General features: G+C 39.4%; 2 protein-coding genes across 3 annotated transcripts; both read left to right on the top strand.

Annotated features, from left to right (window-relative positions):
• Positions 1-727: 727 nt before the first annotated feature.
• On the top strand, positions 728-6,463 carry LOC116263304 (nuclear envelope-associated protein 2-like). Of its 2 annotated transcripts, none has more exons than XM_031642991.2 (6): positions 728-1,362; positions 2,865-3,245; positions 3,327-3,434; positions 3,955-4,416; positions 4,572-4,673; positions 5,956-6,463. In XM_031642991.2, exons 2-6 carry the CDS (start codon positions 3,057-3,059, stop codon positions 6,121-6,123), a joined length of 1,029 nt encoding a protein of 342 aa, XP_031498851.1. In that variant the 5' UTR covers positions 728-1,362; positions 2,865-3,056; the 3' UTR covers positions 6,124-6,463. The 2 variants fall into 2 exon arrangements, with proteins under 2 accessions (XP_031498851.1, XP_049936262.1); XM_050080305.1 differs by lacking the exon at positions 728-1,362 and adding an exon at positions 1,549-1,571.
• Positions 6,464-11,268: 4,805 nt separating this feature from the next.
• LOC116263160 (protein CURLY FLAG LEAF 1-like) lies at positions 11,269-13,135 on the top strand. The gene is made up of 2 exons (XM_031642776.2): positions 11,269-11,576; positions 12,514-13,135. Exons 1-2 carry the CDS (start codon positions 11,415-11,417, stop codon positions 12,883-12,885), a joined length of 534 nt encoding a protein of 177 aa, XP_031498636.1. The 5' UTR covers positions 11,269-11,414; the 3' UTR covers positions 12,886-13,135.
• Positions 13,136-19,528: the final 6,393 nt, after the last annotated feature.

Raw genomic sequence — 19,528 nt, 5'->3', positions numbered from 1 at the left:
TCCCGGCGGGACGCTCCCCGACTAAGAGAACCGGTCCAAAATCAGACCACCTCCCACAATAGAGACAAAAAGAGGAAAAAAAAAAAAGAAAAAAAAAAGGAGCGGGACCGGCAGCACCGCGGAGTCGGAGAGGTCCTCTCTGCCGTCCATCGTGCCACGCGTACGGTCAGATCCCAAAAGAGTGAAAAATTTGATTTTGCCGCGCTCCAGTCAAACTCGCGCCCGAACCACATGAAAACAAATCCGTACGTAAACTCACGGGGCTCCTTTCTCCAAGCTCGTCCCCAAATTTCACAAAATTCACAAAGTCCGACCTCATTCGGACATGCTTCATACATTCACCATTTAACATTTGTTTATATATGTTTGTGAGCTTAGATTCCTTCCTTTCACGACTTATGCATGTTATTTTATTTATTTATTTATTTATGTAAGCTTCCGTTGAACATGAATCCTTGTAAGAGTTGGGCTCTGATTTATGATTTTCAACTTGACAATCTTCACAATTTTTTTTTTTTGCAATTTGTTCCTACCAACTAATGCTACCAATTATATAACATGGATTATTATGAAGCAGATGGAACCCTTCTTAAATTGTGAGGCCGTTTTAGAACAGCTTTGGCAATCATGAGGACCAAGATGTCGAAAGGGCACAATGTTAGGATGAAAAGGGAAAGAAAATAGAAGAATATTAGTTGGATAATTGGCTAAGCTTGGCCGCGTTGCTTCTCGACTCACTCACCCGTCTACGGCAGCTACAGATCTTCCTCTCTGTCTGTTGCCCCGAGAGTCTCGCCGCGATCCGTCTCGGTTCTTCTTCTCAGTTGCCCGATGGAGTAAGCGAGGGAGAAAGATAGAGAAAGAAAGGCAGTTGGACTCAGGGATTTGTTTATTCATCTGTTTAATTGATTATTCGTTTTCAGTCCATTTTTTTAAGCGAAGTTCGATCGGGGGAGGTGGACGGAGGGAAGGAGAAGGGGAGTCGCAGAGGGAAGCGGGAACGACGCTTGGATGCCGTCCATGGAGGACGGTATGTGGAGGAAGGAGATGGTTCGGGTGTAGTTATTGTGCCATTAACGACGTTGTCGTCTTTGGAGTAAGAAAAGGACTCGCTGAGTGAAGAGGCGAAAAGGGTAGTTAGTAATTACTGCTGGCAGCTGGCTTCGCTCAAGTTGAGTTACTCTTTCAACTTATTGTTTTTACTGGTGCGAAGGTTTGACTCTGTAGAGTGTTAGAGAAGGAAGAAGAAGAAGAAGAAGAAGAAGAAGAAGAAGTTTTGGGTCGTACTGAGTTTTGGATTTTGTGGGGTCGATCGGAGGCGTTTCTCTGCTGGCGTTCTTGTTATTGTCGCTTTTTCGATTGGTGAGTGATGTGGAGCTTCTTTTTGTTCTCGTTTTCTTGTTTTCGTGACATGAAAAAGTAGAGACGGAGTAGTCGCTTTTTCTGCATGCCGCTGTCCATTTTTCCTTCGTCGTCCTTGCTTTCTCATGAGATATTGTTGCATGCGTAGGTAATCTGTCTTTGTTACCGTGACGGTTTGAGGTTTTTCTTTGATATTGATGAGTCTGCAAGTAACTATTCTCTCTCTCCCTCTCTCTCTCTCTCTTGCCGTTCCCTTTTAGGCTATATTTTGGTTTAATTTGTGGTTCAGACGATACCTTGGATTCCTTTTAGTGTTTTGATCCAGCTGGTTTTCAGGTTTATCTTTTCCTTTTCGTTTTCCTTTCCTCGTTTTATTTTCTTTTTCGCGTTGAGTGTTCTAATTGTTATTTTCTCTGTATTGTTGGAAAAAGATACGCCAGAGAAAAGGGCGATTCTGGTTGTTTTGTTCTAGTGATCTCTTTTGCTCACTGTGTGTTTTTTGTTGAGTTCGGGCTTTTACATCTATTTGTTCATAAATTTGGAATGCTTTCGTTATCTTGTTGTTATTTCTGTCTGCCTTGCTTTTCTTGTTTGATTCGAGTTTGTTGATTAACTCGGAAGATGCGAAACCGATTAGAATCTTTGCCTATTCTTTACAGGAGGCTTCCTTTAGCTTGGATTTCATCATTTTGTATCCTTTTTAGATTGCACTGACAAAATTAGGAATTCAATTTTTTCTGACAGATTGCGTCCTTTTGTGGTTATTTTTCTATTGAACCATGTCGATTGCCATCCGATTTCGAAGAATTTGTTAAGGGGGCAAGTGGGCGGTGGATGTAGTTTCTGTTCTAAAACTTTTTGGCCTTTCTTTTTCCGCACTTTTATTGCGATTTATTTGTTTTGACACCGTTGTGCAGACTGTTGCTATGGAAATGCTCGTTTTTATGTGAGCAATATTAATGTTGACGTTAACTTAATTGGTCACTTTTAGATAATCAAATGCTGAATCTGCCTCCTTTCCTTTTATGTCGGTGCTTAAAACTTTCGTAGAGAGAGAGGTTCTTTCTCGTGATGGTCCGTTGCTGAAAGTCAATTCTCGTTAACTCTCACTTTTGTGGTGGCATGCTCCTTCTCGTGTCTCCAGTTTCAACCGAACTCCTATCTAGTGGCTGCATTGCATCTCCGCAACGTGTTTTACTTTGCTTAGCTGATAGGCTTGTCAGAAGCATTCATTTTGTTATTTTTCCCTGTTGCTTTATGGTTCTTAACTTATCTTCTCTATCGGGAAATTCATAGCTCATGATTTCAGATTACACAACGATTCTGTACATTAGGCCAAAACTGGTTGAAAACGGGAGGTTTTTCTCTCTTATTAGAGTAAATACGGCATTTAAATCTTTTTTTTTTGTTACTTAGTGGTGGATAGAACCGTTACTTTTGTAGTCCCCAAAAGGTTGGTTCCGAGTCCTGACTCTAGTCCATGGTTCTCGTTTTTATTGCAGAGGAGCGCTCTCCCGCTGATTATAGTTCAACGCGTAACTTCTAATTCTCCGAGGACCGTTTAGTTGGAAGTTTCTTCTGTGGCGTGTGAAATTGGAGCTTACGGAGTTCGCTTTAGTAGCCTTGAAGGCTTGAACCATCTTGTGGGCGTGTATTTGAGTGGTAGTTAGACCGTGTTGGATTTTAGCAAGTCGATGATGGGTCACCTGGAGAAGGCACATGGTCGGGAATTGGATCCTCTGTTAAAAGATCTCCATGAAAAGAAGCAGAGCTTCAGACGAATGGCGTGTGATGTGGTATCTCTGGCAGCTGAACTGAAAGAGGTCCGCAGTAGGATGGCATCTCAAGAAGAATCTTTTGCTCGGGAAGCAAAAACGAGACAGGTGAATTAATATTTACTGTTTCTGGTGCTATAGGGAATATGAGGATATCTTTTTGAGTAATTTTTTCCTTTAAAACTTCAGATTGCAGAAACAAAGGCTAGAAATATGGAACAGGAAATTTTTCAGTTGCAGAAGAGCTTAGAGCAGAGGAATGAGCAATTAGAAGCTTCTATGTCTAGTGCAGAAAAGGTGAGAACAAATGGGCCCGATGACTATTTTGTATAACAAATTGTTTGAGGGTTAAGACACCTGATTGGTAACCTGTTTCCTTTTCTGTGGCCTTAGGCCCTTAGTCTTTTCAGGGACATAGGATGGTCTTGCATGATTTTATTATAGTTTAACCCCAACTGTTTAGCTGGCAACTGTTTGGCGACTAAGAATGAAACTTGGACCAAAAAACAGTTCAAGGAGCTTATGATGTTCATCGTGCTATTATCTGCATAATATAGTGGATTTTAGGTTTTAACTTGAAAGGAATTTTGTAATGTGCATGATTCTATCTGATTGTCATGGAAGTGATCTTACTCAGACAGACAGTTAAAACAGGTCGTCTGTTCCATTCATGTGTATTTTTTTTCTTCAAAAGGAATTTTACTTTTTTGCAGAGTATTTTTTTAGTCAAGCTCTTTTGCCCTTTTAGGGCTATGATATTTTTGGTAAGTTTGATAAATCTATCATACTAACTGCAATTTCATATAATGGAAAACAGCATCTCAAGGAGATGGAGAATTTGAGATCCCAACTTTCAGTGACCCAGGCGACAGCAGATGCTAGCACAGCATCAGCTGAAACAGCACAACTGCAGTGTTTAACTCTGCTGAAGGAATTAGATAACAAAAACAATTCTTTGAAGGAGCATGAAGATAAAGTCAACAAGCTTGGTGAACAGTTGGATCATTTACAGAAGGAGCTTCAAGAAAGGGAGGTTTCCCAGAAGCAGCTGAAAGATGAAGTCTTCAGAATTGAGCAAGAGATCAAGCATGCAGTGGCCAAATCTGGTGAGACAAAGGAATCTGAACTTATGAAAATCTTGGATGAGGTCTCTCCAAAAAACTTGCAAAACATCTCAAAGCATTTAAATGCGAAAGATGATGAAATTGCTAGACTTCGAGATGAGATCAGGATCTTGTCGGCACATTGGAAGCTGAAAACCCAGGAGCTGGAATCACAGGTAAGCTCATGATCAGTGACGTACCAAATTTCATCTTCTCAATCACATCACATGAAATTTAGATTCCAATACTCTAGTTTTCAATTAGGTTAACTTCTCATTAGTTTTCAATTAGTTTAACTTCTCATTCCCAAGTAACATATTTTTTGGGACAGTTAGAGAAACAACGGAGAGCTGATCAGGAGCTGAAGAAAAGAGTTTTAAAATTAGAGTTTTGTCTACAAGAAGCTCGTTCTCACACTCGGAAACTTCAGAGGGTATATGCCTTTGTTTTTCTATTCTTCTATTTGGCTCTCATCTGCTGGCAACTTTGCACTTAGTCGTTCATTTGTATAGATAATTGACTAACTGCGGCTTATGCATGCATAACTTTCTCATTTGAATGTTACATGCCAAATTTGATCTTGTAATTTTGTTAATGAAATCTTGTTGAAAATTGAGGAATGATGCCTGGTAAACTGCACTTTTAGCGTCATCCGATCTTTAAGATTGGACTATACTGTTTTCTTTTTTTAAAAGGATAGAATGGGGGAGGAAACGGTTCACTTCTGTCGATGCTTTTTAGGGTGGTTTTGAAGGGGGGTGGGGGAATTAGTGCTCCTTCCATTGGCTCTGGCAATGCCTGTTGGGGTGTTACCTGTGATAGCAAGTGGAGGTGACTGCTACCCCTTCAAAAAAAAAAAAAAATCAAAGCCAAGCCTTTTTGCTCTTATGAATTAACTCATTTGTGTACTATTCGAAGCTTTAAAGTTTGCAACAATGCCTGAGCTGTTGGATTAAATCTATCATCCAAACATAGCACTCTGGGCCTGTTGTGTCTTCCATCTGAAAATTCTTCTCTTCCAAGTTTTGAGATGAATGACTGCGATAACCTTGTTAAATTTATGTTGTCCAGTTCATGTTCTTTAAACTTGTAAGTTCAAATTGGTGATTCAATGAAATATCTAAGCGGTTAGCTTCAACTGTCATAACTATGGGAAAACAAACTTTTTGATTTATACCTGAAAACAAAGTTGGTACTGAGAATTATTATGTTTATGACAATATTTTAAACTTTCTAACATTATTTTAACAATGGCTTTGTATTTTTATTGATATTTTCCAAACAAAACAGTAGTGAACCTATAATTTTATAATTTTATGATTAGTGTTTGCCAAGTTTTTAAATTTTTGATGTTTTGTAGGAAAGAAATAGCTTTCTGATTAATATTTTTGAACCTTGTGGGTGAATGTCTGAGACATATCTATGACATCAGTTTTAATTTCAAACTAAGAACACAGTCGGTGGTTGTAGAACCTAGATTGGGTGCTTGCTGATGATTATTTCTTTAACTCTTGTATTTGGAAATTGAAAGTTCTAACCTCCCACTTACTCTTTTAAGCTTATGATTAGCCATTTATTTGGATGAACTAGTGCTGCCAGATGCTGTTGAGTCTTTGCGAAAGATGAAGATGTTACTGTTTGTGTCTCTGAGTGTACCGATGTTTTTGTTATTTTCCTTTTCTTGGTAAGTGAAGATTCTTGTTTTGTGTATGCAGATGGGAGAAAAAAGGGACAAAGCTTTGAAAGAACTGAAGGAACAGCTTGGTGCAAAGCAACAGAAAGCTGTTGATAGCAGTGATAAGCAGAATTTTTGGGAAAGTTCTGGCTTCAAGATTGTGGCCTCCATGACAATGGTAGTTTTAGTGATATTTGCAAAGCGATAGAATGCATCTTCGACTCTCTTCTCTTAATTGACATGTAGGTACTAAATTATGTATCAGTTAAGAGAGTTTTATGTATCATGTTCCTCTCTGTTGTAAATCCACCACTGGAGTATACTAGGAAAACTTTGTCAGTTAGATTCTAGAGCAACTTAAATTTTGTAGGAACCTGGCACTGTAAGCAATTTTATGTCACAGATGCTTGTTTTAATATCTTAGTGAAGCTTAGTTTTGCCAGAGATTGTGATCCGATTGCTTGATAAGGTAGAAACTTGTACATTGGTATTAACTTGCCTTGTATTGTTTAATTGATCTGAGAGGTTCCTACACTTTCCTGCTAAAATTTGTTCGCTTTGGTAGGGAGCTTCTTCCATCCCCTTGATCTGCAGCCTCTTGCATGGTGATTGTTGCTATTTTTAGCCGAAACTAGTTATAGAAAGTTAATCAGGTTGGCATTCTGTTGGGACTTTGAAAGATGTTTATTGGGACTGTGAAAGATCTCTATGCTTGTAATTCACTATATTATGTAATTAGGTTCCATATATGGGGGGGGGGGGGGGTGCATATGCATTCCTTATCTAAGGTCATCATTGATGGATTTAATAAGCTGAGGAGAAAAGGCTCTTAGGAAGATGATAAGTGAGTGGAGTGATTGTCTAACCAGCATGAGAGTTAGTGACTGGCAATTTTACTTTGTATAAACCTCCTATTATTGCTCCCTAGTCCCTAGTCAAGGAATCAGATACTGAGGGTGCTTTGATGCATAATGCCAATTTGTGCATAGCTTTGTCTATAGCGGAAAGTTGCTCTCAGGAACTGTTAGAGCTAATCGAATTGCTCTTACTAGTAAAAACTGGACCTGGAATTGCATATTCAATCTCATTTGATTGCTGAGAAAGGATTAAGGAGAGTTGGAGCCTGAGCTTAATGAATTTAGTTGCCTTGAAGGTGGTGATCACATGGTTGAACCTGATTTATTTTGGAAGAGAAACCCATTCAACTCTTCAGGTTGTTAGACATTTGATAAACTTGGGATTATACGTGCTATGGTGTTAAAATGTTTATGCATAGTGGCATGGGATAAAACACTACTTCCTTGTGCATTGTTTATCTGAAAGTTGCTAGTTTCTAAGTTTGTGACTGTGTTGCTCTTAGTATTGATCAGCAGATTGTGCTTCATGGCAAGTTCTGGATTGTGATGCATACATATCCTGTCTCAGTAAATCTATGTCCCAAGTTAATGAAATATTGATCTTTGTGCATGAACTTAATGGTTGAATATTTGGATTACATTTCCTTTTGATCTATTTTGCTCTCTTTAAGCTTGCTTAAGAAAAACTGTAAGTGGAATCAATACTTTTGTCAGAGTGGAAAAGTTTGAGTGTTGCTAGTGTTGGTACCGAGGAGACCAGTGGGGATGATAAAATGACTTGCCTTTCTATGGTGCCACAAGTTTCAATGCGTTTATGCATGGCATCTTTAATGCTTCCCATTTCTTTTATCTACTATGTATTTGTGGAGCGCAAGCTATGACACTGGTTATAACAAAAGTATCAACTTGTATGGTGGCTCTTGGAATTTTGTTGGTGCCTGTGTCTTGCTTCCTTCTTTGGTTTGCCCATTTCCAAGAAGTGGCCGTTGTTCCCTTATAAAGCTTATCTATTACATTTCTGGTCTCTTTGGGCGATGATGACATTTTTTGCATCATACGAGATCCGCGATTAGAAGCTCAGTTTGAAAAAAAACATCATACTCTACTGGCGTTTCGTACCAGAATTGGTCGCTCTGCACCGAAAAATATCCCTCAGAAATTATGACGTCCAGAAAGTTTCATCTGTGTGTGCCGGTCATGTCTTCGTATTGTTTCCTTTGTGTTTAGATAGTTGATTGAGAACGCCTGCAGAATGATTGGGGTTTAATGTACAACTGGTTAGTAGGCTTTCCTCTGTGATCACATCTCAACACCAATCTGCCGTTAAGGGTTGTAATATCTCCCTGCTTTCTTTCCTTTCATTTCCAAAGCTTATATGTTTACGATTCGAATGCAACTTCCAACCAAAAAGTTGCCAAGCTTTTAGACCTCATACAAGAGAGCAGATAAGCTGACCTACTGGTGGCCCTCTCAATGTGAAACATCATCAAGCAACAATGTGACTTGTTTTACCGATTCTACTAATTGCAAACTTTTTATGGTGATAACGGACCAGGCTACATGGCCTAAATCAGTTAGCGAGCTGTGTCGTTTGCTGCTGCGGTCTAGAATCTAGATGACAGATCGCCAGGGGCCAGACTGTAGGCGGCCGATGATTTTGTAAAGTCCTGGACATCAGCTGTAGGTTGTCTTCAACTTACTCAAAAGAATGCGCCCGATCTATCTAATAAATATAAATCCCACTTTTTTGTCTGATCACTTGTAGTCGGGTGAAATTTTTGCTTCTATTGGAGGGAAGGTTTCTCCATCTGAAGGTAATCTCAGTGTGCTGTGCTGCCGAGCGCCATTGAGACAAGTGATATGATTTACATGAACATCCTTCCAAATTTTCAGTGCTCTTCACAAATTGGTTCATGTGTATGAACTCATATATCTATGAGGGGATAAGAGATCAAACATGCTGTACTTGAATAGATTTGCAGTTGAGTGATGCTGTCCTAAACAAATGAAATGCACAGCAGACGGTGGAAGTTGATACTAACCTCTACAGTTAACAACTGAGCAGATTGGATATGCCCTTTTGTTTTCAGGAAGCGCAGCTGATCGTCGTGCATATTTCCTTCCCACATGGGGTTTGATGTAGCCCTTTTACAGGTAGAAGCTGGAGGATTCCTGGAAGCAACTAAGAGTTAAACTTGAAGACACCGAAACTTTGTTGAAACGAAAGGACAAAAGTGAATTCTTTTCCATGTGGAAGGTCACATTGTTTTTGAAGAATCTCACAAAGTTAAGTGCGTTTCTTTTTAGAAAGGAACACCTTGAAAAGCAAAAGCCGATGAAAACATTGATGGTACAATGACCAACATACCGCCCGTGCGAACTGTAAATACCATTTCTACCCTTATTCCAGTAATTGCTTTACACTCTCTTTCTCTCTCTCTCTCTCTCTCTCTCTCTCTCTCTCTCTCTATTTCACACAGTCACGTAGACAGAGTCTGAACATGTGTGTGTGTTTGAACAGACGATGATTGAGGCCCCAATTTTTGCATTACAGGGTTTAAAAATGATGAAGGCAAAAAGTTTTCCGGTGAAGTTATCCGCTGCCAAAATATCATATGACGGAAATTGGTTAAGCCTAACGCTGTTCTTGGACAGCTTGGACTTTACAGGTAGAACTGGAAAGTACCCCACGTAAGTTCTGACATTTCCTCTCATACCGGCCTCCTTGTGGTCTGTAAATTGATCAAAGTATGAATCAGTTGAAACACATTGACATTCCATTGGGATTGGATCCAAATACAACTTGGGCGCTGTATGGTTGCAAATGGATCGGACACGGCCATAGAGACCAGCTCAAACATTAAGATTCAGATTGGAACTCAATGTTATATGTGCTGTTAAAATGGCAGAAAAACCTCTCCTCTGCAGTCGGCCTACTGAAAACCTTACTCCTAAGGATCCTAAGGATGTGATCTTAGTTTGATTAGGAAATGTTTGGACCTTTGAAGCCATGTTCTATCTTCATCTTGGTTGCAAACCCAAGGTATTGGTTTTGCATAGATTTCATATATTAAGAGATCCGATTCTTGACTGCTTTCAACTTTAAGGTGGGGGAGGGACAACTTGGTAGCTGAGACAGAAGACTATGGGGGTGTTTGACAACCTTGAGAAAGATTCCGGCGTGTGCTGAACGGGCGAAACTTTCACCAATCAGTGCTCGCTCTTCATGTCGTAAAGGCAGGAAAGTAAGAAGAAAAAGTTGGCCCTGGGAGGGTCCGGTTCACTTTTCATGGAAAAAAATCTTCTGCGTAGAAAATGTTTTCTTGCAATCAAACACCCATATGAGAAAAGGTGAAAAAAGGTTGAAGAAAGTCCCCGTAGGACCATCGCAAGTGGCCACAAAATTATGGTGAATGTCGTGCTAAATAGAAGTAAAAGGTGGTAAGCACATTGCCGCCCGCTAAAAAGAAAGAAGAGAGATAAAGAAGGACCCGAATTTGCAAGGCAGCAAAAGTGGGATGTACCGAAAGGAATCTCTCTCTTTCTCAGTGAAAAGTCCAAGCTAATCCCACTGAGATTCTCCCGCTGTACATTCTTTTTGAAGTTTCATACACACACACACACAGAGAGAGAGAGAGAGAGAGAGAGAGAGAGAGAGAGAGAGAGAAAGAGAGAGAAAGAGAGAGAACACCTCACTCAGTTCGTCTAAAAATTCAACTGCAGTTCCAAATATGGTTGCATTCAAATATCTCACGATTTTAAGAAAGTTACAGTTATATATCTATATATAAAAGAATGGATGGCCTCACAGGTGAATTGTTGTTCGATTAGATTGTACTATCTTCAGCTTCAGAAGGACCAGAATTCCTGTCCACAGCCTCGATCCGTTTACATTCGTTTGTCAGTTGTCGCATTTATAGTATAGATACCCAAATGCTTCCCAACAATACTGTCCAAGAACTTTTCCTTCTCTTCCTTTAATTTTCTCATTGTCCTAGAAGAGGAAAGAATGATTTAAAAATTGAAAAGCTTCCTGCTTTCTCCAACTCCCATATACAATTTTTGGAATGATTCAAAAACTTGGAAAGCTTTCTGCTTTTTGCATCTCCAATATTTGGATTTTGCAATGATTTAAAATTGAAATGCTTCCTGCTTTTTCCAGCCCCAACATTTGGGCATTGGACTCCATTATTTTCCTAAACTTCTTTCCAAGACATTGCTCCCGAAAGGCAGTACAACACCCCAGCACCTATCATGCCTACTGTTAGCCTTCAGATTTTGGTCCAAGAAATTGACCAAGAACCCTTCACCACATGGACACGGATAATGATCAAGCTTCTCTTTAGTGAAATATCTTAAGCAAAATGACATGATTCTGAATCAGATAAGCTCAGCTTGTTCTGCAACAAGGGTTGTTTTAAATTCTTACTAAAATAAAAGGCACCAGAATGGAAATCTTTTGGAAAGGAAACAATATGGCTGTCTAATTTCTGTCTTCCTGCCTTTATTTATTTAATGAAGAGGCACTTTGAACTCTTCACTGAAATCAAATTCCTCACGACCGCTCTTCCTTTTACCAGTCACCGTTTCCTGACCTCATCTCCGCTTCCTCCAATCTTGTCTTTCATTTGCTTCAAGAGTAATGGAGGCCTACTCTCTTGAGCAGTCACTGGAGCCGCTGTCCATCAGCGACGCCGGCAGCAGCACGGGTTCTTCGCCGGAAAACCAATCTGCACCGACCTCAAAGCTCAACCTCCACGACACCTCTCCTCCCTTCCTCTGGGATCAGTATCTGGACCTGAAGGTACACATGCTTCTTCTACCATCTACATCCTAAGTGGTATCCCTCCATGTAAATAGAAATCGAAGAACTGATCACCATTTCACACACATACACGCCGGCAGGCACATATTGGCAGGTGCGCCGTGATGGATTTGAACTGGTGTTAAATACTATGTAACGTTTCGGTGAACGAATAGGCTTCATTAATTGCATCTTTGGACAGATATTCGCACCGGCGATATGTTAATCGAAAAGGGTTCAAAATATTAAAACTTGCAGTTGGTTACTGCAAAGTGATGCAGAAAAGCCTTTGAGAGTTAAGTTTCAATTTTCCCACGAAAAAAATGCACAAAATTCTGGTTCCTCTCGTTTTCGTAAGGAAACACATTAACTGAAGAAAGGAAACCGCGTGTACGCCTAAAAGATGCCCAAAATGGGGAAACATGGCCATTCTTTTGCTTGTTTTGGTAGTAGGTTGTACGCAGTACCGATTCTCTCTCGATTTCCACACTGCACACACAGTGGAGAAAGAGAGAGAGAGAGAGAGAGATGGAGAGAGGGTGCAGTTTTTTCATGCATCTCATCGGAACATGGCAAAGAACGTAGTCGGTAGGTATTTTTCCATTGATTTAGAGGTTTGACATATCTATCATCGATTTCTTTGCACAGGGAAAAACATGAGTTTATATAGTCCCGGACCAATAGAGGCTCTTTGAAGATGTGAAAATACTGTCGTTCCTCACCCTTCCTGTAAATATAAATGATGGAGAACACATATGGAACAAGAAAAAAGCACACCTGCTACGCTTCATCCAGGCCAGGCCGAACGCACAAAAATGAACCACAAATAACTTACACCAACGTATATAAGAATGTTAAAGCGTTTCTGCTGAGTTCGTACTGAGAAACATCATGAATTCCTGCTGTTTCTTTATTTCTTCATCTTTGTGTTGGTTAGACGGGAGAAATCATGTACTCTGTGGATTGGGGGAGAGGGAGGAAGGCGAAGAGGGGGGGCTGGAATACCAGAGCCACTGGGAAGCGGCAAGGTGGCAGGAGGAGCAATGATGAAGGAGGCGAGGAGGAGGATCAGGCGGAGGGCAGCGGCACGGATAGTGATGCTGGGAGCTGCAGAACGCCGGGGGGCTGCTGCAACAAGAGGTACTTGGTGGCTGCAGCAGGAGGAGGAACGGCGGAGAAGATGGTAGAGGAGGGGGAGGTGCTGGTGGTGGCCGGCTGCAAACAGTGCCTCATGTACTTCATGCTCCCCAAGGTTGCCGACGAGTGCCCGAGGTGCAGCAGCCCTCTGCTGCACCTCACCTCACTTTGAGTCGCACGTCCGCTGCACCTCTCAGACTTCGTTTGTCATTTGCTTCTAGTGTGTGGTGCAGAAAAGGGTGGCCCGCCTCCCCTACGATCTCTTCCTCTCAAGACATCACCTTCTATGAATGTCTGTGAGGGATCCAGCTTTTCTTTTCTTTCTTTTTCATGTTATTTCTTGTTCTCCATAGACAGTGTTTCCCAATATCTCTTTGGGAAACCAGGAACTTCTTTAGTGATGTTGCTTCCTTGTTCTCTCTTCTCTCTCTCTCTCTCTCTCTCTCTCTCTCCTTATATGCATATGCTTGATCGAAGTTCTATATACCAACTTGGAATCATTTTCTAAGTTTATAGTTTACTGTTCAACATTGAATAAGAAGGAAAAAGAGTAGAGATAGGCTTCCACCTGTTTCACCCAACCATGAGAGTCAACGTTGCAAGTTCTTTAAGACATTGCCGTTCCTAATAAACTAGATGTATACACAGCTTGTTAACCAACACTTCAAAAAACTTCAGGGAATTGTAGAAGGCGCACCCACTTGTAAGTCGTCAGATTCAATCTCTCTCTCTCTCTCTCTCTCTCTCTCTCTAGATATATATATATATATATATATATATAGAGTGGTTGAGTCAGATGGCGTCCTGGACAGTACTCTCTGCCCAAGGAACAGGGGCATGTGCTGAGGGGTAGTGTTTGGTGGGATCCACGCGGTCCTGGGTTACATTGGTTAGGAAGGTAATGGATGACTCTCCTGGTGTCTGTTGGATTTTCTGTCCACTTGTTCCTGCTACTTATGTTTCAACGCTGTTTTCGCCAGCGTAAGCTGTACCTCTCAATCCACTACAGCCCATTTCCTACGACTCAGCTCAAGCTGTCCCCCTCAATCCGATCTTCACTTGCTTCCTTTCAAAGTTTTCCTTTTCATTTTCACGTAAGTTTTGGGCTGATAAGTGGTTAATCTTTGTTTCTTATGCGCTGTAAAAGAGAGATATCAATATACAAGTTGAAACATAGTAGAGATATTACATCGATACACCAAACTAGAGGGACAGAGGGAATGGTGATAGCTTTGACCCTTTTGTTGGGCAGGAGGGTGAAATATTCATTTTGTTCACCTAACAGTATTGCATGTAGGTCAAGTAAGGATAAAGGAGGAACTATTGATAACATATTTGATGAAAGCAGGTCTGATTTATTTGAGTTTAGAATGTATATGAAAGTTTTAGTAGATCACAACTCCAATATTGATGAAATTGAAAAAGAAAGAGAGGTAGAAACTTCATTTTATCTGCTTCCCACATATATTAGAGTGAAAATAAAAGTTGAGAAAACCTATATATCCCACATATATATATACAAATTTGTGCTCCAACAACAGATAAAACTTCATTTTATATTATATGATGTATCTGGTTGGCATATTTCTAATAACCTAGTTGAACTTGTGGAAGTCAATTTCTTTGTTAGCTTGAGCTAATTATAGGTTGGCTCGTGATCATATGAAAAGGCTTGCAGGGCTGGTACATCTACTATCACTAAAGACCATCTTTGCTTAAAATCTCAGTTGGAAAAAGAGCATCTAATATATACTAGAAACCGCATGTTGATTAATTAAGTGAATTTCATCGGTGCTGAATCTAGTGCAAATCCAAACATTTGCAAAATAGACATGAAAGGAAATCAAGCCACACCGCCTTCATATTGACCTTGATAAAGAAAAACTTATAAATTTACCAGGGATGAAGTTATATGATGAACAATTCGTGAAATTATATGAAAAAATACTAAGATTGAAAGGTGTAGTGAAATCCACAAATTTTGCTAGTTCCTGAAACTAAATGCACATATGTTTTGGCATACAAAATTCAACATTTTTTGTAAATTGTTAGCTTATAATTAGTGAAGCTTGTCTTAATTAATGACAACCTGCCCAAATTATTAGCTAATTTGTATTCTTAAATAATTCGAGACTGTCCATATTGTGTGGATAGCAGGAGGGACCAATTTTTCCAATCACACAAACTATACATCTCACGGGGCCTGATTTGGTGAAAGGTGCGGTTATTGATCAGATCTGGATCTATGGATCTTTCAAACCATTTTCAAGTATCCAAATAAAATTACAGTAGTATCGCATGAGCATGAGGAAAATTTCTAATTAAAGTTTCAAAATTTTGACACGGACCAAAATATCGTTTTTCAAAATTTTTATATAAAACAAATAAAATTCCGCCACCACCCTTTCCTTAGAGTATCAGACTTACTTTGAGTGCCTCAAGAAATCAAATTAGATGTTGCCCAACAGCTTTCCGTTAATTTCAGCCGACATAAGAGGACAACTTTTCATTAATAGTTTCCAAACTTTTCCTTGAATCTCTCTCTCTCTCTCTCTCTCTTCTTTGCTTTTAATTTTTGCTGTCTTTTTTATTTTTTAGTGACTATTTGTCACTCAATTTTTCTTAATGAATTTCCATTTTATTCTCTCTCTCTCACACACACATACATATACACACACAAATACGTGCATTGAATTTCCTTTTTATTGGCTCTGTCTCTCTCTCTCAAATACGTGCATTGGATTATGCAAAATCAACGGACCCGATCTGAATTCATAAGGTCGAGTTCTTTTGATTGCAGACCGTTTAGTCAGTACAGGTAATAATCATATCGCCAAGATCTGTTCAAAATCAATAAAAAAGAGGATAATGACATCGAGAAGTTAATTTTGCCTTTAGAACGATTAAAAAAATCGACAGGCGATTAAAAACAATGGTCGGTTCATCTCAGAATTAAAAAGTCATGGTGAAGTCACTGACAAATTTTAATTGATAATAATTTTTAGATTGGGCTATCAACGGTTAAATGCGGCAACAAGGCATTTGAATATGAACGAATGGCTTGAATACCCCAAACTGCCAAAATTCGATTCAGATCCAAATCGAAACTTGATTTGAAATCCAAATATCTGACCCCGAAACCTACTTGGAAAAACTTATATTGATTTGAATCCACAATATAGAAGATTGGTGACGCTGTGTTATCCATAGGGAATTCACATTAAGGTTTTTTTTGAACACGCCATAAAATGGGACATGGGTAGGGATGTAAAAGGTTTGGACCCCCAGGATCCACCATCTACCATATCCGATATAATCAGCTCCCTTTAATCAGAACCACACTCGGATCCAGACTTGGAATTTTGAGAACGAATCCAAGTTTAGTTTACGTTGCTTATCAGATTTCTTACTCCAATCCAGATTCGGGTATGAAATGCATGTGTACTAATCAAAACATACCCATAGTCATCTTGAAAATATTCAGAAACAGACCTAAGATTTCAAGTTATCAAACCATATTAAATTTCTAGTTGCACTCCTTGGTAAACCGAACCACAACTCTATCAGTTGGATCATCGATCTTGGTCGTTTTAAATCCAAGCAGCGAGTCTCGACTGACCAAATTGGCTCAGCTTCCATGTGAGGATCGTCGAGTATTATATCGAGTTCTCAGCCTTCGAGCTTGATATTAAACTTTCTACGACGCTGTAATAGCTTGATCGGTACCACCTTTATTCATTGCTCCAATTAAACAAATTGAAAAAACGCGTCTCTTTTTCTCTCACTCATTAACATGTCAACTGCTTCTTTTCTTTAAAAGTTTTATGAGGAAGAGCCAGAAGGACGATCGCCTGGCAGCAGACAAGTCTTGAATTCTTTTAATATTTAACGATGACGGAAGGGGAGGACATTTTTAACAGTATTACAACCTCTGTTGTGTTTATCTATTGTTGTCGAAGCTTCACAGGCGACGTGTTTTCATAATTTTCCAATGAAAAAGGGAAAGAATCGAAGAAGAACTAATATATATATGTATAATTATATATGCAAAGATGCATGGAGGCAGATCGAGTGTCGTTGGGTAGAGGGGGGGAGGAAGCAAGGACGAAGGCGACACTGTGGTTATGGACAACAGAAGACAAAGAGTGGTGATTGGCGTTTGGTGCCCGACCAGCTGCATGCCCAATTAATATTCTTTCACGAGAGAGAGGGAGAGAGAGAGAAGCAGCAGCAGAAGCAGCACCTAACCTGCGGCCCCTCCCATATTCGATTTGCCTGAAGGAATGCAGATATTCCCACACACCATCATTTGCCATCCCCCATTTATATAAAATAGAACACGCAGGAACCACCATGGAAGCTCCAATCCAAGCACAGAGTTATATTAAATTTCTATGCATGATTACATGCACCAACATAATATATTGCAAGAATCTATCTCTGGGAAGTTTATGATTTTCAAGTCTTGCTCTTTAATCTCCAGCCTGAGGTCACTGCCGTTGTGACAGTATTTTGGAGTCCTGAACTTCTGGCTAAGTTCAACATGAATTCTCTCCCTAAGTTATTTTGCTTGCGCATCTATTACTCTTTAAAGGTGTCTCGTTTGAAGTTCTTTTGAGCTCACTCTCAGTGTTAAAGATGAGACACAAGATCATCATCATCTCTCTCTCTCTCTTTCTCTATGTGAGGTAAGAATGAGAAGATCTCAAGGCTGAACTTATTACTGGATGAGATTCTCTTTCTCTCACTCAGATAATAGAAATTAAAGGTGATATCTATTGGAATAATAGAATTTTGAAGTTTGTTTTTCAGATATTTTTGTGAGCAAAAGGTGGTCCCTAGGAAAAAAAAATCACCGTACCTTGTGTAGCCAAGAGAACGTTTAATTATTGCTGATCACAACTTGAAAACAATGTATTTTGTAAACAAGGCAAGTTAAGTTCGGTTTGGTAGGTATGGGTCTCAAAGTAAGTGGTCCAAATAGCTTGTTTATGTCCTTAGGTTCTATTTTAACCGGTCCTTATCTGGTTTCTTATGTGTTTATCTCATCAAATCAAGAATCCCACTTTCGACACCCTTAGTTTAAATTATATATAAATATAAATAAATAAATAAATAAATATATATAGAGAGAGAGAGAAAGAGAGAGAGAGAGAGAGAGAGAGAGAGAGAGAGAGAGAGAGAGAGAGAGAGAGAGAGAGAGAGAGAGAGAGAGAGGGTTACTGCATTACAGTTTGCAAACCATATAAAAGGATTGTGAAATTTGATTTCAGTTAAACGTATATGACAGAGGGCCCAGATACGTAGCCCTCTTAAAATTGATGGCTTATGATATATTTGTTTAAAAAGCTTATACCAAACAATTTAGTTGTTTGTTATATATAGTTAGCCAGTCAGTTTCTCCTTTAAAGAGACGCGGTGCTGAGTAGGGTGCAAATGAAGCAACCAATTGCGGCTCTCACAGTAAAAGGCCTAAGATCTTTAAATAGTATTAGTATCAGAGGTTCATTTGAAGTGAAAATGAGGCTTGGTAATAGAAGGCTTTTGTTTTTTTGGGAAGAAGACGCTACAACAAAAGTCACCGGCGCCGACGGTGGGCAGTCCGTCGAGACAGGGGAACGAAGATTGCCAACGGAAGAAGTCGGCCTCTCTGCCCGAAATCGCTCGTGGAGGAAAAATTTTCCATCAACAGCCAAGGTGGTGTGGCCGGCGGAGGAGCCGTGGAAGGCAGCAGTTTTGGCAAATTAGATCCTTAACGTCATCAACTTAAAAATGAGACAAAAGAATTGCAACTACTTATGCAAATGTCATCAATAAAGAATTGCAACTACTTATGCAAATGTCATCAATTTTTGCTTGTGATGTGAGAAATATAACAATAAGACGTAATTAATTAGAACAAGATGTTTAATATCATCTAGATAAGATAGGATACGATGTCACAAATTCAAGAATGTTGGATTTCTGCATAGAATATGTCACACGTTTTTGCCAAATATAAGAACAACTACATAACGCAAGCATAAGAACATATATAGTATAGATAAAAAACCATAGAAACACTAGGTGACGTGTAAATGACGTAATAAAAAAGTGGTAGGCACTTTCCGAACAGAAAAAGCTTTTCCAAGTTATTTCTTCAGATATCGCAGTAAATTTTTATCATAGTTAACACTTGTTTCATTTCACATAATCAGAGCTCTATAGGGACTGATAATGAAGATAATCACGTCAATAACTGTGGCCCCAAATTTATACTTAGAGCAAATAAGTTTTGGTCATTTACAACAACCGGATTCCCTAAATTAAGTGCTCATAGTTTTCTTTCACAAGTAAGCTCGTGCGCAAAGTCCGTATGGGGCCGTGGCCAACCCCTTGGATGAGACTCCATAAGAGGAATTTTTTGTCTTCCTTAATAAATGGCTGGATATCTTCTTCATAGCACCTTAGCTAGCCTTAATTGCTTCTCAACAACTTAATTATCCATGTCAAATTACAAATCAGATATGTAAATGGGAATTGAGAGTTTCTTGGTCATGACAATCATAAACTCCTAAAACTTAAGTTGGTTCACAATTTGGTTCATTATAATTTAATTTTGGTTGAGTTTAAATGACTGTTGCAGATCCAAAGATAAGGTCTAAACTTCAAAAAGGGATCACAAGATGCATCGAAACGCCCACTTAGCCTCAGTTTGCTAATTTTCAAGAAGAAGGAGAATGTCTGGGCTTAATTTATTCAACTATCTCATACACACATAGGGCAGAGAATCGAACCAAGTAACTCATGCTCGAGTCACTTTAGCTGATATCATG

This window comes from Nymphaea colorata, chromosome 10 (genome assembly GCF_008831285.2).
Source record: "Nymphaea colorata isolate Beijing-Zhang1983 chromosome 10, ASM883128v2, whole genome shotgun sequence".
Lineage (NCBI taxonomy): Eukaryota > Viridiplantae > Streptophyta > Magnoliopsida > Nymphaeales > Nymphaeaceae > Nymphaea > Nymphaea colorata.
This window is presented reverse-complemented; position numbering and strand designations above follow the sequence as displayed.

Excerpts from the sequence above, each read along its gene's own strand:
- LOC116263304 (XM_031642991.2), top strand. The coding sequence starts at position 3,057 with ATGATGGGTCACCTGGAGAAGGCACATGGTCGGGAATTGGATCCTCTG. Across the intron at positions 3,435-3,954 it reads CTATGTCTAGTGCAGAAAAG|CATCTCAAGGAGATGGAGAA; the intron begins GTGAGAACAAAT and ends AATGGAAAACAG. Across the intron at positions 4,674-5,955 it reads ACACTCGGAAACTTCAGAGG|ATGGGAGAAAAAAGGGACAA; the intron begins GTATATGCCTTT and ends TTGTGTATGCAG.
- LOC116263160 (XM_031642776.2), top strand. The coding sequence starts at position 11,415 with ATGGAGGCCTACTCTCTTGAGCAGTCACTGGAGCCGCTGTCCATCAGC. Across the intron at positions 11,577-12,513 it reads ATCAGTATCTGGACCTGAAG|ACGGGAGAAATCATGTACTC; the intron begins GTACACATGCTT and ends TGTGTTGGTTAG.